Below are 22388 nucleotides of genomic sequence, written 5' to 3'. Positions count from 1 at the left end.
ATTTCAGGGCCCCGTTCCTGCAGCCTGGCCTCATCCTCTGAATCATTTCTGCACTGACAGACGCCAAGCCTCCTTACTTACCCACACTGCACCGGAGGTCGGAGGCGGGTGGCGGGGATGGAGCTCCCCATCCCAACGGCAGCTGGCTCCGCCAGGGGCTTTCCCACCATCGCTGGCCCCAGTGCCATCTCCCAACCTTTGTCTCATTGTGCTCTCCCCAGGAGCGCCCTCAAATGACCACAGCCCTCCCGGCTCACCTGCTGCAGGAAGGCGGCTCAGCCGGCTGCCAACCGAGCTTCTGGCTGGGGAGTCTGGTCGCCCCTCCCCCCAAACACCCTGCGCCCCCACTGCCCAGCCCTGGCAGGGCACTCAAATCGACCTTACAGTGATTAGGCACCTACTGCGTGCCAGACCAAACCCTACCGGGCTCACCACCTGGCAGCAGCAAGACCCTGGGCGAGGGTCTGGGCACCCTCGGGAGCTGACTGACCCAGCCTTGCCCGGCCCCTGCCCCGCCCCTGCCGGCCTCGGGTGCTGTGCAGACGGTGAATAATGCGGCAGGAGTGCCTGGAGGGGCCCCGGCCGGGGCGGCTGGGGGGGTGCTCTCAAAGGGCGCCTGCCAGCCGGGCCACCGCACCCCTGCTCCTGCGGTCTGGGGTCCCTCGGGCGCCCCTCCCCTAGAAGTCCACGCGGTCTCCCCCGCCGGCTGGGGGTCTCCCGCTGACCCCTATCAGCCCCGCCGGGGCCTTAGGGGCGTGGCCAGCGCAGGGGGGCGGGGCTGATGAGAGACGGACCGACTGAAAGACAGAGACCTCGAAAGACGCGGTTAGAGACCCAGAGGGCGCCGGCTGCGAAGCGCAGCCCCCGGTCCCGGCTATTTTTAGCCCCCGCGGACCCCTCTCCAGGCCCAGAGGGGACCTCGCCCTTCCTGCCGCCAGGACCCCGGGCACTAGGGCGTCCTGTGCCACCGGAGAAGTGGCAGCCCCAGGGTCCCCTGTGGGCCCACCCTCTCCGTGACTTGGTTTCCCCAGAAGCCCCAGGAGGGCGGGCCAGTCTGCTCCGCCCGCTCCCTGGCCGGGACCAGCACCCGCACGTCTGCGCGGGCTTCCTCTTCTGGACAGCGGAGTGACACCAGCGCCGCCAGTCAGCATCGCCAGGTGAGGACGCTACTGGCCAGATTAGGGGCGGGGCCTGAGTGAGCCGTTGTTGTTGGGGTGTTTCCAGGCCCTGCTGTGGGTGTGTCGCCCTGGCCAGCAACAGCAGCCAGGTGCTGGGCGGTGTCCTGGAGTGTCGATGAGACGCAGAGCTTCCGCTGCCTGTCCTGGGCCATGTACGACCATGTGTGGCTGTGTCCCAGCGCACTGAGAATGTGCTTGCGTGTGGGTTCCCCCGGGTCTTTGCGGGCCACTCAGGGCCCTGTGGTGCCACAGGGAGGGTGCCAAGGCCCGGCTGTGGCTGGGAGTGAGTGTGTGTGCGCACGTGTACCTGCAACGGGCTGTATAATCACGGTAACTCTCCTGTCCATCACGAGCCACTGGCCAGGTGGCCGGGGTCCTCTCCCCTCAGCTCACACCTACACTCTCAGGTGCCCCCCCCAGCAGCCCCGAGTGGGGAGCACTGCGAAGACGCCCATCAGAGGCTCCGAGGGACTACGTGAGCCGGGGTGCAGGCTCAGCCTCATGCTAGCCAGGCTCCAGGAAGAGCCCCCGCTCTGCTCCTTCCGGGGTGGGGGCCTGGTCCGTGTCATAAACAGGAAAAGTTCCCGGAAACCGAGCCTGTAGTGAGGGGAGGCGGGGTCGGGCCTGAGGAACGAGGGTGGCTCTGCGTGTATGCGCGTGTCCATGTGTCTGTGCCCACAGGGCATGGGAGCTGTGGGCTGTGGGAGGCCCCAGGCTTGGGCTGAGACTGACCGAGGCAAGGACTGGCCTGGCCCCTGCACCTTCATGATAAAAGGCGGCCGCGGTCTCTTGGACTGTCCTGTAGTTAGGGGACAGGAAATGTGGGAAACGGGCCAGGGGCAGGGCCGAGCCGGGCAGGTCACGCATGGGCTCCTTCCCGCAGATGCCCCGTGAGCATGGCCAGGAGCAGGAAGGGCGCCCCGTGTAAGGGGCACGGCTGAGGCAAAGGTCCCGACACAGGGGGCTGGAGCATGTCAGGCCCGGGAGGACCGGCCGGAGCTCTGGCAGGCGAGCCGGAGTCCTCGTCATCCCCATTTCGTGGAGGGGTAAACTGAGGCTCGGCAGGGCTGTTCCCCGGCTTGACAGTGGCACATCAGGGACTTCAGTCCGAGCCCGTCTGAGGTCAGCATCCTCCCCTGGGGGAGGCTGGGTGGGCCCAGGGCATGGAGACAGGCAGGCTGGGCAGGCCAGGGATGAAGTCGTTGAGAGATGGATGTCTCACTAAAAGGAGGAGCAAGGGAATGAGACGGGCAGTGATGGATGAGCAGTCAGAGGAGGGGCCTGGTGCTTGGGAGCCAACGTGTCACATTCCACCAGGCTGGGCATGGGGAGGGCCCTGCCGCTGCCAGCGCCCAGGCCCCTGGGACAGGCGGATGGGCCCCCCGCCCAGCCTCACTGAGGTGAGCTGAAAGAAAATCGACTGTCCAGCCTCTGGTGAAGGAGACAGTTTCTGAGACAGATTTCTGGAAGCCAGGACCCAGCCAAACTCCTGCCAGAATTCTGGAACCACACACGGCCCCTTGAAATTCCCGACTCTGGAGGCCTTCCAGGTTCCAGACTGGGAACTCGTTCGAATTCTAGAACCCCGGACACTCCGAGTCCACGCCTCTCTGCTCTAGGGCCATGGAATCTTGGGCTTGTCCAGCAGATCTGGGGGCGGGGGGCGGGGAGAGACGCTGGAGTCCGTGCCTCCCATGAGGCACAGAGAGAGAGATGGAGTCCCCAGGGGCCACACAGCCCTGCCTATGTGGCCCCCTGCAGGGGAGGGGCCCGGCCAGCCCTCCCAGCCAATGCGAGAGAAGAAGGGAGGCCAGGGGACCCTACTGGCCCGCTTGCCTGGAGAACTTAAGATGGCCACTATCAGCTGAACCCCGGGGGAGGGCAGGGGACTGGAAACCAAAAGCCGCGGCCAGAGGGAGTCGCTCCAGTTTCCAGCCTCCCCCAGGCCACGGCTCTGGGACACAGGTTTGCTCCCAGACATCGGAGGCGTACAGTAGCCTCAGGGGTGGGGGTGGGGGGGTGTCACCAGGTGAGTGAGTGGTGCAGCAGCTCCCACAGTAGAGTAGGGACAAGGGGACCACAAGACCCAAGAGGAGCTGGCGGTCACTCCAGGCAGCGCCTGGGCTGTGGCTGTAGGCACAGCTCAAGTCCCCAGGAATGTCCTGAAGCTGGCGCATACCAGCTCTCAAGGGAGGGAGCGCATTGTCACAGGAGGAAGTCAAGTGTGGGACAAATCCGAGATGGCAGAGAGCACACCCCTGGCCCGGAGCAGGGGCAAGGTCGCTGGTCACCATGGAAAACACCCGTCTGCCCGCCCCACTTCCCCAGGCCTCAGTTTCCCCACTCGAGGCCCCACCCCCACGGAAGTGGTGGTGGCCTTGGCACTCAGCCTGGGAGGGAAGCTCAGGGCAGCTGTCGGGAGCTGGATAATTTATGAGTCTCAATAAGGAGTCATGGAGCCCAGGGCCAGGCCAGGACACCAAGTACTGAGGTGGGGAGTGAGGGCCGGCAGCTACCCAGTGGGCGCTTGTGCATGAATCGGGCGCCTACAACGTGCTACGCCCTGTACCGGGGTGAACTCATTCCCACCATGAGCCCCATTTTACAGGAAGGGAAACAGAAGACTCAGAGTGGGGATGTGAGGAGCCCAAGGTCATCGAGAGGGTAGGTGGCAACGCCAGGATGCGAATCTGGACTGACCAACGTTTTAGAAAATTCTGTACCCACTTAGAGAACATAGCAGTGATCGCGAAGCCCTACCCCCACCTGGCCCAGCCTCCGCTTGATGGGCAGGCTTTTGAATCACCTACACATCTCTGTATGTATGTAATGAGGCCAGAGTTTAAATCTCAGATCTGTTCCAGCCAGGCTGTGTGACCTTGGACGAGCTGGGTAACCTCTCTGTGCTTTGGTCCGCCCCTTCTGCACAAGGCAGATCATCATAGGGCCTTTGTGAGCTTTGACTTCCCGGCTCCTGCATCCCTCGCATGGTCCCACCTCCCCACCTCCAAACCACCCTGATCGCTCCACCGGGTGCACCCTCACCCAGGGTCCTGCCGACGCAAGAACGACCTGCGGTGTGTGCCCAGTGCGGAAGGCTGGGGCCCCGGGTGCTAGCCCCGGCTCCCTGGGTGGCCTTATGTCCTCCCTTGGCAGTGTCCCTTGGCAGATCTGGGAGCTGTTTGTTGAATAGTCTCATCTTATCACTACTGGACATCCTCACATCTGGCCTTTTTGATCACACTTGCGTCAGCCAGGCCCAGATGTGTCCAGTTTTCTCCCACAGCCCCTGGTGGGGTAACAGGTCTCTCCTGCTGCCGTTTATAGCCTGTCCCTAGGGAACCTGTCTCTCCAAATGAGCTGGGGAATTTTTGTTCCCGGAATGAAGCTGAGTGTCTGGATTGAGGTCTCATGACAAAAGAGATGCTATGAAAACGGGGCGGAAGGAATCTGCATGATTTCAGCATGTGTGAGGCAGAATCGTCCCAAAACACCCACGGGCGGGGCCTCGCCCTCGTGCATTCACGAGAAATTGTGACCTATGAGGCCGACCTCGGGGCCCGTGCAAAAGCCAGGCTGGATGCATCTCGTCTCACTGCGGCTGAGGTCTGTCCTGGGGGCCGCAGCCCGCCCAGGGCGTCGATAGGAGACCAGCAAGGAAACGGAAGCTCAGAGGGAAGAAACCCTGGCCCAGGGTGACACAGTGGACGCCCGGGGCTGGAGTTCAAGCCCTTCTCTGTGACCCGGCAGAAACTCACGGGTCCTTCGTGGGTAGAGTCCGGGAGGAGATGGCACTTAGACCTGGCCTTGAGCGTCCCTGACTCTGGGGCAGCACTGACGGGAAGGCTGATGAGCGGGAAGGGAGGTGAATCCGCAAAGCCTTCCTGAAGAAGGTGGTGTTTGCGTTGGGGCCTCGAAGGTCCGCCAAGGCCGTTCAGATAAAAACGTGGCGTCAGTAACCGGCGCGCCTTCTCTCCGGCCCCCCCGCAGGTGTCCCTGCGCCCGTGCCCGCCGCCGCCCCCCCTGCAGCCTCAGCCCGATGGGCTGCTGACGCTCCCCGCTCCGCTCCGGTGCCATGTGGCCCAATGGCAGCGCCCCAGGGTCCTGTTTCCGGCCGACGAACATCACGTTGGAGGAGCGGCGGCTCATCGCGTCTCCCTGGTTCGCCGCCTCCTTCTGCCTGGTGGGCCTGGCCTCCAACCTGCTGGCGCTGCGCGTGCTGGCGGGCGCGCGGCAGGGCAGCTCGCAGGCTCGCTCGTCCTTCCTCACCTTCCTCTGCGGCCTGGTCCTCACCGACTTCATGGGGCTGCTGAGCACCGGCGCCGTGGTGGTGGCGCAGCACGCCGCCCTCTTCGACTGGCGCGCCGTGGACCCGCGCTGCCGCCTCTGCCGCTTCTTCGGCGTCATCATGGTCTTCTTCGGCCTGAGCCCGCTGCTGCTGGGGGCCGCCATGGCCTCGGAGCGCTACCTGGGCATCACGCGGCCCTTCTCGCGGCCCGCGGCCGCCTCGCAGCGCCGCGCCTGGGCCACCGTGGCGCTGGTGTGGGCCGCGGCGCTGGCGCTCGGCCTGCTGCCCCTGCTGGGCGTCGGCCGCTACACCGTGCAGTACCCGGGCTCCTGGTGCTTCCTCACGCTGGGCCCCGGGCTCGGAGACGTGGCCTTCGGCCTGCTCTTCGCGCTCCTCGGCGGCCTCTCGGTGGCGCTGTCCTTCGTGCTCAACACCATCAGCGTGGCCACGCTGTGCCGCGTCTACCACGGCCGCGAGGCCGCCCAGCAGCGCCCGCGGGACTGCGAGGTCGAGATGATGGCCCAGCTCACGGGCATCATGGTCGTGGCCAGCGTCTGCTGGGCGCCGCTGCTGGTGAGTGGCGGGTGCAGAGCGCGCCCGAGGCGCCCTCCCCGCTCGGGGACCGGGGATCGGGGACCGGGGACCGGGACCCGGCCGCGCCCCATCCACAAGGGACTTAGGTCCTCGGGGTCGCACACACCCCAGCGTTCAAGCGGCCTCCCTGGAGGAGCTTATGCGCAAGACACAGAAAATCCCCAAACCGAGGACAGGACCCGTCCGTCCTCCTCTGCAGCGGCCCCAGCACACGGGAGTGCTCAGAAAACCGTTTCCATAGCGTTTCAAGGGAATAATTTATTTTAACACAATAGAGTTTTCATACAATACATTTACTACAATGTGAATTAACATAAGTTAACATAATATAAACTTTAATTATAATAGACTACACATAATTAGTGATGATATTGTATTTTAAGGAATACTTCTATCAATTTTTATATTATACGTTATGTTTTTTTATGTTATATTATAACATAATATATGTTATATTATAACATATATCATTGTTAAATGCTATATAATATATAACTATATATTAATTCCGAATTATTAGTATTATATAACAGTTACATAATTATAATTATATATTATATAATTACACATATAACTGTTAAATACTATGTAATATAGAACTATGTATAAAAATTATACCTTAATTTTTAGATAATATGTAATTTGTTAATAACTGATATTATATTACATATTACATAATAGTAAATATAAAACCCAACATTTAATAAAATTTCATCTAAGAATTTAATCTAAATTTTTAAACAAAATTGTCATAAAAATTTTATAGAAATTTATAATATAAACCCTTTAAAATATAATAGAAAAATTAAATTATTTCATATACCATTTTCCATAGTTTTGTAGTATATTATAAAATATAAAATGTCTAATAGAATAGCAACACCGGCCATAACAGTAATTCCAACCGTTTGCACCTGCGAGTCTTCTTTGCCACCATATTTAATCGTGCCCAAGAGAGGAGCGGGAAGAGTAAGTTATTTTGCGGCCGCACCGACGGAAGCTCGGAGAGGTCAGGCAGTTCTCCCGAGGTCAGCGAAGCAGTGACAGAACTGGCCCGGGTCTCGGGGGCCCGCAGGTGCGGGTGGAGGGGGCTGGGCTGCCGCAGCCTGCCCCCCGCTAACTGCTCTGGCTCTCTGCAGGTCTTCATCACCCAGACCGTGCTGCGGAGCCCGCCCGCCATGAGCCCCACTGGGCAGCTGTCCCGAGCCACGGAGAAACAGCTGCTCATTTACCTGCGCGTAGCCACCTGGAACCAGATCCTGGACCCCTGGGTGTACATCTTGTTCCGCCGGGCCGTGATCCGGCGCCTCTACCCTCGCCTCAGTGCCAGGCCCAGGTCGCTCTCCCTGCAGCCCCAGCTCACCCGGAGGCCCACCATGGCGTAGGGCCAGGGGTGGACATCGGTGGCGGCTCTGAAACGAGAGCCGGACAGAGCACCCTGCCAGCGTGTCCCCTATTTAACCTCAGTCCTCCCCGACAGTCACATCTGCCCGTTCTGAAAGTCCAGGAGCCAGGAGAGCAGAGTGGACACAGAGTTTGAGTGGTGGGATTGTGAGGCGTCTTCCATCAGCCCAGGGTCCCCCCCAACTCTTCCCTGATCCCCCTTTCCAAGGCCTGTCTCCTCGCTCAGCCCCCTCTCAACCCCAGGAAGGGTGACTGGGGTAGGGAGTGTCTCTAGAGGCAATTAGACTACTAAGCCCCCTTCCAGAAGTCCTCCAGGGGGATTGTGACCCCTGAATATGACGTGCTGTCTGGAGTACCGTTGATCCCTCTGACACCCCAACCCGAGAAGGCTCTGTCTATAAAAGATTGAATGTGAACGGGCAGGCCACCCCCTCTCTTGCCAAAATATATCTCCGCCGGGCTGTTTTCCTCTGGGTCTAGAAGAAGGCAGTCCTCGATCGATCGCGGCATTTGATCGATCGCGGCATTTGGGGGCATCAGGTTGCTATGTGAGCACGTGGCCTGTGGGCGGGGAGAGCTGAGCAGACGGGCGGGTGATGGAGGAAGGGCAGAGAAGCAGAGGTGGGTTCTGGCTTCCCTCCCCACCTCCGTTACTGAGTCTTACTAAGCACTTTACAGGGCGATCTTCTGGGATCCTCCCTACAGCCCCTAGAGAGGGTTCTGGTATTCTATCCATTTTGCAGATGAGGCAAAGAGAGGGAGGGACATACGCAGACCATGGAGTGACTGACACCTGCCTCCTCCACTCCAGACGGAGTCACGCCCTCATAAGCTTTACGTTCAGCTGTTCCTCCGCTCAGCACCCAGACTCCCAGTGCCTTGAACAAACAACATCTGGCCCGTAGTAGGTGCTCAATAAAGATTAATTAAATGAATGAACGACGACTGAGCCTTTGAGGGTCGCCGAGTCCGGGCATGCACACCCAAGCACGCGCAGTGAGGACTTACAAAGCACCTGGCACGCAGCGGGTGCCCGAGCAGCCCCCCAGGCCCTCACACCTACCCCTTCCTTCGCTGTCCCCCAAACACCCTCCAAAACAACACACCTGGCTGCATTGCAGGAGTGGGAGGCGCCTTTATTCCCCAGGAGCCCTCGGGGTACATGAAGAGCAAGCCATGCCCCGCCTCCTTTCCCCTGCGCAGACCTGGGATCTGCTTACAACCTGCCGAAGCCAGTGAAACCGAAGCCCCTTTCCATTCTCCTTCCCCCTGCCTGGGGCGGAGCAAGGTCACCTGCTGCTTCTGGAGGAACTTGGTCTGGGAGGGGCAGGAGAGGGGATGCTGTCCATTGGGGCCACAACCCCAAGCTACAGCCCACCGTGCTGGGGGAGGGTCTCCGACCCCGACGAAGCAGTTCCCAACTTCTTGAGTGAGGGGGAGAGGCCAGGCCCCTGAGCAGGGGGTTCCTGGGGCTGGGACTGCATGAGGGCCACCCTGGAGGCAGAAGTAGGGATGAGGGATGAGGTGGGTGGGGTGGACCTATGAGGTCCCAGCTGTGGCTTGGGGGAAAGGGCTGGCTTCTGGGAAGTGGGAGGGGCCTGTGGCAGTGGGGCCAGGCCAGTGTCCACCTGGGTTCTAAGTACCAGATCGTGGGACGGAGGTGGAGGCTGACGGACTTTGCTGGGAACCAGAGTCGGGGCTCTGGGTGATGGGTCTGGGGGCTGAGGTCGGGCTGGGGAGTGGGGTCGGGCTGAGTTCTAGGTTCAAGGCCAGGGGTCTGTGGGCAAAGCTCATTTCTAACGCTGAGCTGGATTCTTGAGCTGGTCTGTGTTCTGGAGCTGGATTGGGTTTCAGAACCGGGCCGCGTTCTGAAACTGCACTGAATTCCAGTGCTGGGCTCAGCTCTGGAACTGGTCTGGGTTTTAGAACTGGTCTGGGTCTCAGAGCTGAACTGGATCCTGGAGCTGGGCTGGGTTCTGGAGCCGAGCTGGGCTCTACAGCTGGCCTGAGTCTCAGAACCGAGATGAGTTCCAAGACCAGTCTGGGTTCTAGAACTGAGGTGGGTTCCAGGGCTGGGCTGCGTTCTGGAACTGGTCTGGGTTTCAGAGCTGGCTCGAGTCTCAGAGCTGAACCGGATCCTAGAGCTGGCCTGGGCTCCAGGGCTGGACTGACTTCTTATGCTGGTCTGGATCCCAGAGCTGGGCTGGGTCTCAGAACTGAGCTGGGTTCCTGAGCTGGCTTGGGTTCTGAAGCTGGATTGGGTTCCAGAAACAGGCTGGGTCCTAGAACCAAGGCGGCTTCCAGAGCTGAGCTGTGTTTTTGACCTAGTCTGGGTTTCTGAGGTGAGTTGAGCCTCAGAGCTGACCTGAAGCTGGGAGCTGAGCTGGGTCACAGAGCTGAGCTGGGTTCCTGAGCTAGTCTGCTTGCCACAGTCCAGCTCGGTACCAGAGCCTCCTCGGGCTGTGGCCTGGAGCCGGTATATAGGGCCCGGCAGGGTTTCTGAGATGGGCCGAGTCCCAGAGGCCGGTTGGGCTGAGCTGGGCGGGGCGGTGGAGCTGGACCTGCTCCCGGAGCTAGACAATGTTGTGGACCTTAAGGCTGTCGCTGTATCGGTCTGGGTCTGGGGACCGGACTGGGTTCCAGAACTCAGCTGGATCTCAGTAACTGACTGTGTTTTGGAGCCGGGTGTGATTTCAGAGCCAGGCTGTGCTCCGGAAACTGGCCGGGCCTCGAAGTCGGTCTGGGCCGCAGAGTTGGGTGGCGTCTGAGGGCTGGTTGGCCCACTGCAGAGAGAGCGGGAATCTGTGCCAAGCTGAGCCCAGGGGACGGGCCGTGCCTCGGGGGCGGATGGCGCTGCAGAGTGCGTCTGAGTCCCGGGGATGGCCCTGGTCGAAGCACTAGGCTGTGATCTGGAGCTGGGCTCTGTCTCTGAGCTGGACTCATTGCTAGAGCTGGACCGGGCCCCAGAAAAGGGGTGGGCACTTGAGTGCAACCAGGTCTTAGAGCCAGGCTGGGGTCTGGATCCAGAGCGAGCTGCTCCACGTGTCTGGCTTCCTGAGCCGGTCTGCGTTTGTGAACAGGGCTGAGTTTCGGAGCTGTCTCTGAATCCTGTGCTGGCCTGGCCTCGGCAGCCGGGCTGCCTCTCGAGTCCCACCCGGGTTTCACGGCTAACTGGTGCTCCCGAGCTAGGGTGGGTGTCCAGGTATGGCTGTGTCATGAGGCTGTCTTGAGTTCCAGAGTCGGGTCGGGTTTTATGGAAGGGCTTGGTCATGGAGCTGGGCTGACTTCCAGAACCGGGGCTGCTGTCGAAGCTGGGCTGGGCCTTAAAACATGTCTGAGTTCCAGAATTTGACTTGATGCCAGCACATGGCTTGGCCTCAGGGCTGTCCTGGGTTCTCGAGGAGGCCTGGGTTTTGGAACTGGGTTGGATTTCAGAACTACATTGTGTTCTAGAGATGAACTTAGTCCCAGGAGTAGCCTGGGGTCTAGAACAGGGCTTGGTCTCAGAACTGAGCTGGGGTCTAGAAGTGAACTTGGTCTCAGAGCTAGCCTGGGTTCTAGAGGCAGGCTGAGTTCTAGAACTGGGTTGGGTCTCGGAACCAGATGAGGTTCCAGAAATGAACTTGGCCTCAGAGGTGGCATGGGCTCTAGAGGGGGGCTGGATCTCGGACCTGGGCTGGGCTCTGGAGCAGTGTGGGGCTTCGGGAACCGGCCGGCAGGGCTGGGGCTCGGGGCTGGGCTCTGGGCTGGGGCTGCGCTTGGCCCCGGGGCAGACTAGCCACAGGCCTCCCTGGCCTCGCCGATGGCGGCCCACACCTCCACCACAAACTCGTCCGGGAAGGCGAACTCGCCCAAGACGGAGTCTAAATGGTGCGCAAACTCCTGAACGCTCCCCGTCTTCTTGGACGTCTCCACCATGGTGGACGCTGCCGGAGTGGGAGGGGAAGTGGGTGAGGGTGCCCCTGGAGCCCCAGTGTCCCCTTGAGGCCCCTACCTCCTCCCATGGGCTAGCCTCCCCCCAGGGTCCACCCGGCTTACCCTGGCCCCTTACCCAGCTCTGGGTCCCGGATGCCCATGTAACTCTCCAGCAGGTCATCCACCCTCCGAGACGCCTCCTCCTCAAATTCACTGGGCTGGAGGCGTAGGGGGACAAAGCAGAGGGTCAGAACCTCGGATCCCTCCAGCCCAATACCCTCCTGGGCCCCCACCCCTTGGGCGAGGCAAGCTGGGACCTCACATGTCAATGCTCCAGCAGGAACACTATGGCCCTGCCTCACCACGGGGACTCAGCTGGCAGATGGGGAAACCGAGGCTGGGCGAAGCAGGTCTACCCAAGACCACGCTGACTCAGCAGCAGCGCTGCAGGTGCGAGAGCCCCCGAAGACCCCCTTCACTCACCACTTCCTCTACTGTGGCAGCCCCCCCAGAACGGAGCCGCAGCGTCTCCCTCCCGCTGGTCACTTTTGCGTCCATGGGGCATTTGCTGCTCCGGCTCCTCTGGCCAATCATATCTGGAGGGGACAGAGTGGGGGAAGGGCACGTGTGCCGAGTCGATCCACTCTTTGTAAACACTGGGAAGCCACCAGCTGAGACTTTCCAGAACCTTCTTATCCTTCAAAGGCCTTCCTACACCCATGGGTGTATCTTCAGAGACTTCTCTTGGAACCCTTTCTTCCCCCAAATCTCCCTCCTCGTCTTAAAGTGACTCTCTAGAAAGGATGCTTAGGACACTCCTGCGGCCAGAGGGTTGATCTAGTCAAGTCTTTGCTCTGGGACGGGCTGTTCCTAACTTTTGGTATGGCCTCCAGAGTCCCCTGCTATGAAACAGGGTAGATGGAGAATCTCATCCTGTCCCACGCTCCCTGGGACCGTTCTCCAGAGGCACTGGGATGCCTCTAGAAGCCCTGGTTCTGCAGCAGTGCTGCTCTGGGCGCCAGTCCACGATGAGGGGAGAAGGCTGTGCCGACTTCTCTTCGAAAAGTGCCATCCTGCAACTCACACTGCAAACCATCCTCTAAAACGCTGTAGCCTCACAGGAGTCCTGTAAGAGCTCCCGGCCAGGTGACAAAATAGATCTGGACACCTCCTCATCCTTTCCTGGCTTTGCCAGACGAACTACGACAATAAACTACCTACCTGTTCCCGACACAGCGCCAGAAGCTCCCTGTCATGCCATCAGAGACATCCAGAACCTTCCATCCTGCCCCATCCCCCCCACCTCGTGCTGTCCTGAGCATCCAGAGAAGCCATTCAGGACAAGCTCCTCCCACCCGCCTGCCCCGGGCCCCAGGGCCCCAGGTGGCCCTCACCGAAGGCTCTCTTGGGCCGCACCAGTCGCAGGGTGAAAGGCTGGGACTTGGGCAGCTCACGGAGCATCTTGGCGACTTCGTAGTGGCGGCAGCCCACGATGGACTGGTCATTGATGGCCTCGATGCTGTCACCCACGCACACGGCCTCGATTCTGTTGATGATGCTGCCCTCCTTGATCCTCTGCAGGGACCCAGAGTCACTCGAGGGGCCACCACCCCTAGGTTCCCGAAGCCCACTTTACCGGAAGGCGGCGGCGGATCGCCCCAGGTCACCGAGCACCCGGAAGTCCCGACCCCCACCGCGGGCACCTTGATGAAAGCGTAGCCGGCCCCGTTGTCCGTGATGGTCAGCCCCAGGGCGTCCTCCGTCTTGGTGACTTCCACCTCCTTGGTCTCGCCGCGTACGTGCGCAAAGATAAAGTCCTCCAGCCCTATCTGGCCGCCCAGAAGTTTCTGCATGTCCACTTTGTGGCTGTTTAGGGTGCAGAATAAGATCTGTCCCGAGGGGAGGGGGAGTCCAGGGTCAGTGACAGTGCTGGTCCCCCACCGTCTGCGCAGAATCACCCGCCCATGGGATCAGGGGCCTGATGGGGAGGCCGAGGCACAAAGAGGCATGAAACTGACCCAGTCACCCGGCCACCAGGATCTCAGCCATTGGAATGGGGTGTGGGGAGACTGGGACCCCTAGAATGGGGAGCAGAGTGAGGATCTACGGGCAGGAAGAAACCCCCCCCTCTCCACACCCCCATCCCAGACTTCCAATTTTAACTCTCTTGGGCCCTGACCCTCAGACCTTTTTTTTTTCCAGGTCTTTCTGAATCTACTGGCGCCCCACAAGTCTGCAGGTGCATATATATGCGGCAGCCCAGTCCCACAGCCTGGCCTGCAAGTCCCACCTGGAAGGGGCTGCCTAGAGCTCCAGCCCCCAGCTCCCAGCCCCTACCCCCAACCCCCAGCCGTGCCCACGAACCACAGACGTGCTTTTCTGAGCTCTGGGATCCGCCCTAGCTGGGCGGGTAGAGTGGGTTCCCGGGCGATCTAGGGACCCACTAAGCCTGAAACTTGCTCATGTTTTGTGCCGGACGCGCAAAGCGGATGTCGCCGGGGTATGGGCACCTCTGGCTCTGAGAGGTGCGTCTCTGATATCTGAAGATTGGGGCCCCCAAAACGGCGATGAGGGATCCGAGACCCTCAGTCCAGGGGTCCAGGCTCCACCCCCACCCCGGGTCAGCCCGGTGAATCTCGGGCGCTGGGGGTCCAGGGTCCTCACCTCAGTGGGCGCGATCCCGAAGGCCTCGGCGATCTTGGCGTAGAGCTCGCGGACGTTGGTGAAGCCCTCGATCTTGCCCGTGGGGCTGCCATGTGCCAGCTGCGTACGAAAGACGAGGCGCGGGCGGGCGCGGGGCGCAGCCGGGGGCTCGGAGGGTGAGGGTGGGGGCGCGGGCGGGCGTGGGGCCTCGGCCCCTGGGGCCTCGCGGGCCGCTGCGCTCTCCATGGCCGGAGGAGCTCGGCCACCCGGGCCACCGCCTCTGCCGGATCCGCCGCTTCCTGCAGCCTCCCCTCCCCCGGCCCAGGGCCCGACAGCCGAGCTGCCCGTGTAAGGGGATCCAGGAACCCGAGCCTCCCTGGAAGGTGACACCACGAGATGCAGGGGTGGGGTAGGGCGGGCCTCAGGTGTCTGGGCCCTGCCAGGGCCAGCTGCGCACTCCCTGGGGATGTCGGGCGGTCCGCTGGGCTCTGACATGTGGCGTGGGAAAAACATGGATCACAAATATGGGCGCGGACAGCTGAGCGCTCCAGAGCGCTCACTGTCTGCAAGGCGCTCACTTAACCCTTGTAACAGGAAGTGGTACGATGGTTGCCCTGGTATGACCTGAGACTCATCCTGGCCCATCTGTGCCCTCAGCCCTCCAGAGCTCCCGAGTCCCTCAGGAGGAAAGCCCAAGTCCTCCCTGCAGCCCACAGGCCCTGTATGACTTGCCTCCCTCCCCTCCCTGCTCTCACCTCCTCCCTCTCCCCACCTGCCTCACTCTGCCTCCTCACTCAGCCTCAGACAGCCAGCAAGGTCCTGCCCCAGGGCCTTTGCATGTGCTGCACCCCCTGCCTGGAAAACCTCCCAGAGCTCCATGTGGTTCGTCCCTCACTTCCCTCAGCTCTTTGGTCAAATGTCACCTCCTCTCACCACTACCAAGCTCCCTTCCCAGTTGCCTTGCCACCCCTCCAGCCTTGAGCATCACCTGACATATCAGATATTTTATTTACTAATCTTGTGTCCTGTCTCTCCAACTGGAACGTCAGCTCCAGAAGGGCAGGGGTTCTGGTCTCCTGTTCCTCTGCTGTATCCTGCTGCCCAGTGCCTGGGGGTGAGTGTGGGGGGTGAATGAATGGTCCCCTAGCTCTCAAACCAGAAAGGGTCTGTGAGAATCTCCTGAGAGTTTCTAGACATCAGAAATTTGGGCTCAATAAGCAAAAGCAGAAGTGGAATCCTGTAAGGCAGCGTAAGAGAGGGGCCCCCTGCCCTGGGAGAATCCCAGAAACCGGACATGGATGGAAAAAGTCAAGTCACAGAAGGTTTGGATGATGGAAGAAAATGTATTTCAAGTTTAAAAACTTGCAAAATGTTACACACAGTACAATGTGGATGAGCCTTGAGCACACGAAGCCAGACACGGGCGCCACACAGTGCGTGATTCTGTTTACTTGAAATGTTCAGAACAGGCACGTCCTCAGGGACAGAAGGTGGATTAGTGGAGAGGGGGATGGGGTGACTACTAAAGGGGCCAGGGTGATGGAATGTTCTGGAATTAGGTTGTGCCAATGGTTGCACAACTCTATGAATACACCAGAAAGCACAGAATAGTACACTTTAAAACCTGCAAAAAGTCTATGGCCATGCCACCCTGAACAAGCCCAATCCCGTCTGATCTCGGAAGCTAAGCAGGGTCGGGCCCGATTAGTACTTGGATGAGAGGCCACCTAGGAAGACCAGGTGCTGTAGGCATAAAAAATTAAAAAAAGGAAGGGATCCTGTAGGCGTAAAAAATAAAAAAGTAAGGGATTGTAAGCTGACAGGGTCCTTGCAATCTGTGAGGTCAACCAAGGGTTGCCTCGCCTAAAAAATAAATTTAAAAATAACAATAAAAATAAAACCTTCAAAAAATGAACTGAAAACCCAAAATGACCAAAATATGTAAAGACCTGCCCAGGAATGGTAACTCCAGACTTGAAATGGGGGTGCCTGTGCCAGGGAGGAGCTGAGACTCAGTTCACGCCTGGGGAGACAGTGACAATATCTGCGTGTATCAGTCTCCCAGGGCTGCCATAACGAAGCGCCATGAACCGGGGCGCTTAAAACAGGTTTTCCTCACAGTTCTGGAGCCTGGAAGTCTGAAATCGGGCCGTCAGCAAGACCGCGCTCCCCACAACCCATGAGGGACCCCTCCTCGCGTCTCCTGGCTCCTGAGGGCGGCTGGCCATCTTTGGCGTTCCTTGGCAGCTGACGTTCCTCCACCATCTGCCTTGTCATCACGCAGCTGTCTCCTCTCTTATAAGGACACGTCATACTGGATTAGGGGCCACCCTACTCTTGAATGACCTCATCTTAACTCATTATATCTGCAGTGACCCTATTTCCAGATAAAGTCTCATTCTGAGGTTCTGGGGACTAAGACTTCAACATATCTTTTGAGGCAACATAATCCAACCTGTAACACAGGTGTTGGTCAAATTATTTTTCAAACGTTTTAGGGTGTCTTAAATATTCCATTGAAGGCAGGAGTCTCAGAGAGGATGCCTCAATAAATTAAGCATAGGATTACCATATGACCCAGCAATTCCACTCCGGGATGAAAATGAGAACTGAAAACAGGTGTTTAAACAAAAGCCTGTCCACGCATGTTCACAGCAGCGCAATTCAAAACGGCCAAGAGGTGGAAACAACCAGATGTTCATCATGGATGTTCGAATGGATAAAGACAACGTGGTCCATGCCCACATGGGACTATTACTCGGCCACGAAAAGGAATAAAGTGCTGACACATGACACAACCTTGACCGAACCTTGAATACATGATGTTCGGTGAGAGACACAAAAGGCCACACGGTGTGTGATTCCATTTGTGTGAAATGTTCAGAACAGGCACGTCCATAGAGAAAGTGGATTTGTGGTTGCCAAGGGCTGGGGGGCGAGGGGGTGGGCCGGCCTCGAACCCCCAGCAGGGGCATTTGGGGGATCCTGGGCACATCTTCCGGTCCATGCCACCGTAAAAACATACACAAGTTTGAAATTCAAATTCTACTTTATTTAAAAATTCTGGATTAAGCAATGGCAAAGGAGCTGCCTCCACGAGCGTCCTTCAGTGAGATGGGGGCAGGGTGGTCAGTACCAACACCCCCCCCCATTCTGGGGTGCAAGAATTCAAGGGCTATAAGCAGAAGGCCCCACCCAAGGGTGAGAGTGTCCTGCAGAGCGCCTGCCTGTGCGGGGCACCCATGGTCAGTGCCTTTGGGGGGGCCCTCCTGGTGTGTCACGTGGGGGTTTCCTCTGCCCCGAGTCCTGGGCCGGTGTAGCCTGTCACCCTCCCCACACCGGGCGTGTGAGCTGCTGTGGGCCCTCTTGTGTCCTTGGCTATGCTGCCCATGTGTGGTGCTCCCATGTCCCTGTAGTGTGACGTGCCTTTCTGAGGCCATGGAGTTCTACGTTCATTGTGCATGGCAGGCGACTTCTAGGTTCCAGGTGCTGGGGAGATCGAAAGCTAGAGGGCTGCTATAGAAATTTTAGTGGGGGGCTGAAGCCCCCAAGGTGCAGGATCGGGTCTGGCCACAAAGGATGGACCCCACCCCTTCTCCATGGGGTGGGGGTGGGACCATGACCAGAGCGTGGTCTTCTCTGGAGCAGGGGCGTGGCCAACGCCTTCATAGGTGCTCGCTGTGACAGGAGAGAGGGGGGTCATGATGGGGGACCCCATCATCTCTTGGTTCCCACCCCCATACTGGGTCCCCCTAGAGGCCACCCACCCTCAGCTCGTCCAAATAGATGTCAGGGTGGGGGGCCTGGAGTTGATCCCACCTAACCTGGGCAGCCAGAAGTCACTCAGAATAACCGGCGAAGAGGGGGGGCTGGCAGATCCCTCCCAGAAACATTAATACAGTTCCCGGCCTGATCAGTGTTGCCCCCCCCCCAGGTGGTCCTGCCCTTAGCCACGTGCATTAAATAAGCCCCGCCTGGTAAATCCTGCAGGACCGGAGCCCTCGAGCACGGTCTAGCTGCCAGATCCCACGCCTTAGCGCCCGCAGAACCCCGGAACCCCACTGAAGGGCAAAATACAGGCATTTCCGCCCAGGCCCACCAAGGCAGGTCCAGCCTGCGGCAGCGCCGCATGCTCGGCCGCCCCATCTGGGCTGCGCGGGCTGAAGCAGAACAGCCTGGGCACACACCTGGCAACCTGGGCCAGGATCTCCTTGATGCGAACGATGAGCTTCTCGTGCTGGGCGGGGTCGCGCTCGATGGCGCCATGCAGCCTGGCCATGTAGAAGTCCAGCGTGCTGAGCGTGGGAGTCTCGCCCGTGCCTGGAGACCGCGGGGCGGAGGGGCACTGATCAGCCGAACTCAACGGGGAGGAGGGGTGGCGCCGCGGTCTGGGCTCCACAGGGGCACAGGTCAGAGGATCGGGGTCTCTTAAGGGCAGGGTCCTGGGGAGGAGGCCCTTGGCGCGTGTCAGTGGGGTCGGGTGAGGGGTCAAGGGCATCTGGACCCGAGAAAGTTAATGTCAGCTTTGGGCGGGGGACAGATGTTAGTTGGCCCGGGCAAGATCAATCTCTTCTCTGCGAACATGGGGGGGGGGGAGAGAGGGAACAGGAGAGGAGAGGGATACCGGGGTTTTATTGAGGGAGAATTAGCCAAGGTCAGCAGAAGACAAGTGAAAAGGCGGGGAAGGAGGGCCAAGGTTAATGAGGGCGGGTCGCTCAGGGAGGCGGGGCTTGCGTGCTAGGGGCGGGGCCACAGGGCGGGTCACAGAGCGCGCTGGCTGCCGAGGGAGAGAGAGGCTCGCGCGAAACTCGGGGCAGGTAGGGGGTCCTATGGAGCAGGGTTCCGGTGATGAGGGACCCGGTTAGTGAGGCGGTCAGAGCCAGTAGGGTAGGAGCTCGCGGGGCAGGGCCATAGGGGCGGAACTCGCTCCGTCCCCGGCGCGGTTGGAGGAGTCAGCAGCGGCGGGACTCTCCCTTGATGGGAGCAGGGCTCCAGGTAACCGAGGGCGGAGTTAGCAGGGCAAGAAGGCGGGGTTGGCGGGGGCAGGACTCAGCGGGCGGGGACGGGGATTCCGCACCCGGCACCGGCAGCGAGGCGAAGCTGGCGGTGAGCGCCTGGCGCACCGCCTGGAGCTGCTGCTGCAGAGCCAGCGTCCGCTGCTCCTCCAGCGCCAGCTCCTGCTCCAAGCGCTCGCGCGCGCTGCTCATGTTCTGCGTGTGCCTCTGCAGCACCGCGTTCTGCTCTTCGAAGGCCACGTTCATCTTCCGCAGGCGCCGCAGCTCCGCCTCCCGCGCTGCAGCGGGGGAGCGGGGTCAGGGCCTGGCGCTTCCTCCCTTTCCCTCTGCTGGGCCTTTGCCCGAGCTGTGCCCCCCGCCCCCAAGCCTTCGGTCACTGCTCTGCTTCTAAGCCACATCCGGTAGCTCCCGGAGCCATACGGCGGGCGGGCAAGGAAGAGGATTCGGCTTTTAAGGGTAAATTCCCCCCACCTACTGCCTCCTGCCTCGGAGCCCTTTTGGCCCACCCTCTCCCCTGACACCTGCTTCCCCCGAGAACCCCTAGTCGGCGCTCACCTTTGTTTTGGTCCAAAAACTCTTCGGTGAAAATGGGGACATCGAAGGTGGAGAAGCCATCGCAGTCTCCACCCTGGGACAAGACAGACGACAATGTCTTTTCTGAGGGGGGAGCCAAACGCCCTCTGGGGCATCTCCAAGCTTGGGGGGTTCTGAGTCCATTTAACGACATCCCCACGGTGTGGCTTCCCTGCCTCTGCTTGCACAGGATGGAGAAGGGGGCTTATTTCCTCCCATGAGCATAGGTCCCGTTTCACCCAGGGGTCTAATGACCTTCAGATGCTCTCTTTGGAGGAGGGGCGCTTACCTTGTGTCCATTCAAGAGAGTATTCATGAGCCCGGAGCCGGAGTCCTCTGGTGGGGGGGCAAGGAGGGCAGTGTCAGCCTCCCAGGTCTCCTCTGACCCCGCTTTGCTTTGCACGTGGTGTTCCCCGTGCCTGGAACACCCTCCTCCCCCTCCCCCCCAACGTGAGCCCCACGGTGGGGGTCGCTTGGCCAGAGTCACCCGTCTAGGAGCAGGCACTCGGCTGCCTGGGGGCGGGGGCCCTTCCCACCTTTCTTGATCTTCTTTTCCTGGATCTTCTCCGTGCACATCTTGTAGGCTTCTGACTGCTGGTACGCCCGCAGCTCCTTCATGTACTGCTGCTTCTCCCGCTCGGCCTCGTCCAGGTACCGCTGGCAGGCGGCATGAGCAGGTCTGGCCCAGCTTGGGGGCGGGAGAGGCCTCCAAGGCCAGGCCTCCACCTCCGACACTGGGTTCCACCTTCCCAGAGCTTCCTACTACTCTCCAGACAAAACCCCGCCCCCCCAGCCTGCTACTCACAGCACCTCCTAGCTCCCCACCCCTTTATAAGCCACCCACTGGTGTCTGAGTGACTGCAGGCTCCCACCTCCAGGCTGCCCTCTCGCACCCATTTTGCCTGCCGAGTCCCAATTATGAACGCAAACCGGTAGTGGTTTTTGTTACCTTCCCTTGACTTTTTAACAATTTTTAAATGACAAGGTTTTGAACATCAAAAGGTTTCACGTAAACACCCAGCCCACACCCCTACTACTTCAACCATACTGGTTAAGTTTTAGATATATTCTCGCCTATTGCCACTCTCTCCCCAACAAGCTGGGGCGGACTCACAGGTGGTCAGTTCTCCAGGAAGAAGGACCCTCCACCCCTGGTCCTTTGGGGAATGTGGCTGCAGGGGTGTCCTAATGAATGGCGGGGGGGGTCAGTGGTACCCGGCCGGCCCCATCCGCCGCCCACCTGCTTCTCAGCCGGCTGCAGTTTGCTCCACTCGGCGCCCAGCATCTTGGTGATCTCCGGAAACGGCAGGTCTGGGTGACGCGTGCGGATCTGCTCGCGCCGCTCGTTCAGGAAGCGCACGTAGCCGGTGACCGGTGCTTTGGGACCATTTGGCAGGATCTTCTTCCGCTTCTTGCCCTTGGGCCAGCCGCGCTTCTTCACTGGCTGCAGAACCGGACCACGCGAATTGGAAGGGGCCTGGTGGGCTGGGGAGGGACCCAAAGGGGCAGGGGTGGGGCTTTGGAAGACGTGGGTGGGGCTAGAAGCGGGCGGGGCCCCAGCAAGGAGGTAGAACCTAAAAGGCCTGAAGGTACGCCTGGGTCAAGGGCTAGGATTGTGACCCGGCTTCACCCTGGACAGGGGTTTGGGGCTGGTTTGTTGTGGGTGTGGCTTTTGTAATATGGGCGTGGTTTGCGCTGGAGGAAGACCCCACGGGTCCAGGGGAAGGCGTCTTCCGCAGGGAGGTGAGCAGTGATAGGAGCTGGCATTTGATGGTAAACCTTTGGGGGCGTGGCATGTGCCTCGGGGTGGGGTCTCAGGAGACAAATCTAGACTGTGGGCGGAGCCACAGGGAATTCAAATCTAGTCCAAGGCGGGGCTTCAAGACCGAGAACCAGGGCCTCTCCCACCGCGGTGCGGGGACTCTCACCTCCTCCTCCTGGGACCCCTTCTCGCCAGCTCGCGTGCCCTCGCCGCGCTCTTGCTTGACAGCCACCACGAAGCCCCCATGCTGTCCAGGAGCCTTGCTGCCAGCCGGCCTGGAGCCACAAGACGCCAGGATCACCACCCCCCACCCCAACAGCGGAGCTGAATCCTGGGAGCAGGGGTTTCAGGGGGTGAGGGTCCCGAGATCGGATCAGGAGAACTAAAGGAGCCACTAGGGACGCCGGGGAGGGACTGGAGCCTGGGGTGGAGGGTAGAAGCCCCCGGGGGCCCAGGAGAGGGCCTGCCCAGGTGGCGGGGACTCAAGACCCTGGTGGGGCGGGGAGTCGAGGAGCTCCGGCGGGGTGGGCTGGGGGGAGGGGATGTCGCACTCAAGCCTCGAGTGGGCTGGGGGGAGGGGATGTCGCACTCACGCGGCGGCCGAGCCGGGCTGCTTGGAGCCGTGGGACATGGCCGCTCCTGGCCGCACCTGGAACGCAGACGCGTGGCCAAGTGAGGGGCGCCCGCGCCGCCGACAGCGGGGCCCGGCTGGGAAGCCCCGGAATGCCGGGGCCCGGAGCGCTTGGTGGGGACGAATCCGGGCGCTGGGAGGGCCTCCAGGGCGGGCGCCCCAGGAATCCTTTGTTGGGCGAATGGCCCCCGGGAGGCCCTGGGCCTCCCCGCCCTAGCCTGGGAGGGGCCCCGCCCCGGCCCCGGGACCCCCCAAGCCCCCGCCCCCTCGCAGGGCCCGGAGTTCCGCGGCTGTTTTCACCTCCACAGAAACTTTCCCGGACCTCTCCGCTGCTGCGACGCTCCAACCAACCGCCCGGTGCCCGCCCCTGCCCGCCTCCCCGCCC

At 60.5% G+C, this 22388-nt stretch overlaps 3 protein-coding genes and 1 pseudogene across 5 annotated transcripts; 2 read left to right on the top strand and 2 right to left on the bottom strand.

Moving 5' to 3' along the window:
* The first annotated feature begins 191 nt into the window (after window positions 1-191).
* TBXA2R (thromboxane A2 receptor) lies at window positions 192-8399 on the top strand. 2 transcript variants are annotated; one of them, XM_039878336.1, is made up of 3 exons: window positions 192-1157; window positions 5169-6048; window positions 6096-6442. In XM_039878336.1, exons 2-3 carry the CDS (start codon window positions 5254-5256, stop codon window positions 6144-6146), a joined length of 846 nt encoding a protein of 281 aa, XP_039734270.1. In that variant the 5' UTR covers window positions 192-1157; window positions 5169-5253; the 3' UTR covers window positions 6147-6442. The 2 variants fall into 2 exon arrangements, with proteins under 2 accessions (XP_039734270.1, XP_039734269.1); XM_039878335.1 differs by lacking the exon at window positions 6096-6442 and adding an exon at window positions 7200-8399 and having other exon boundaries at window positions 244-1157; window positions 5169-6039.
* Window positions 8400-8583: 184 nt separating this feature from the next.
* Window positions 8584-14289, bottom strand: GIPC3 (GIPC PDZ domain containing family member 3). 2 transcript variants are annotated; one of them, XM_039878333.1, is made up of 6 exons: window positions 14044-14289; window positions 13083-13268; window positions 12774-12954; window positions 11863-11975; window positions 11503-11597; window positions 8584-11390 (listed from the first exon to the last, which is right to left on the bottom strand). In XM_039878333.1, exons 1-6 carry the CDS (start codon window positions 14266-14268, stop codon window positions 8681-8683), a joined length of 3510 nt encoding a protein of 1169 aa, XP_039734267.1. In that variant the 5' UTR covers window positions 14269-14289; the 3' UTR covers window positions 8584-8680. The 2 variants fall into 2 exon arrangements, with proteins under 2 accessions (XP_039734267.1, XP_039734268.1); XM_039878334.1 differs by having other exon boundaries at window positions 11095-11390; window positions 11516-11597.
* Window positions 14290-15655: 1366 nt separating this feature from the next.
* On the top strand, window positions 15656-15774 carry LOC120615490 (uncharacterized; annotated as a pseudogene).
* Window positions 15775-17052: 1278 nt separating this feature from the next.
* HMG20B (high mobility group 20B) lies at window positions 17053-22369 on the bottom strand. Its single transcript, XM_039878330.1, has 10 exons — window positions 22304-22369; window positions 21966-22021; window positions 21539-21647; window positions 20851-21054; window positions 20147-20267; window positions 19900-19946; window positions 19593-19665; window positions 19100-19315; window positions 18210-18342; window positions 17053-17700 (listed from the first exon to the last, which is right to left on the bottom strand). The coding sequence occupies exons 2-10, from the start codon at window positions 22001-22003 to the stop codon at window positions 17688-17690; spliced, it is 954 nt and encodes a 317-aa protein (XP_039734264.1). The 5' UTR covers window positions 22004-22021; window positions 22304-22369; the 3' UTR covers window positions 17053-17687.
* Window positions 22370-22388: the final 19 nt, after the last annotated feature.

The sequence above is a fragment of the Pteropus medius genome, unplaced genomic scaffold (genome assembly GCF_902729225.1).
Source record: "Pteropus medius unplaced genomic scaffold, Ma_sr-lr_union100, whole genome shotgun sequence".
In the NCBI taxonomy this organism is placed as follows: Eukaryota; Metazoa; Chordata; class Mammalia; order Chiroptera; family Pteropodidae; genus Pteropus; species Pteropus medius.
This window is presented reverse-complemented; position numbering and strand designations above follow the sequence as displayed.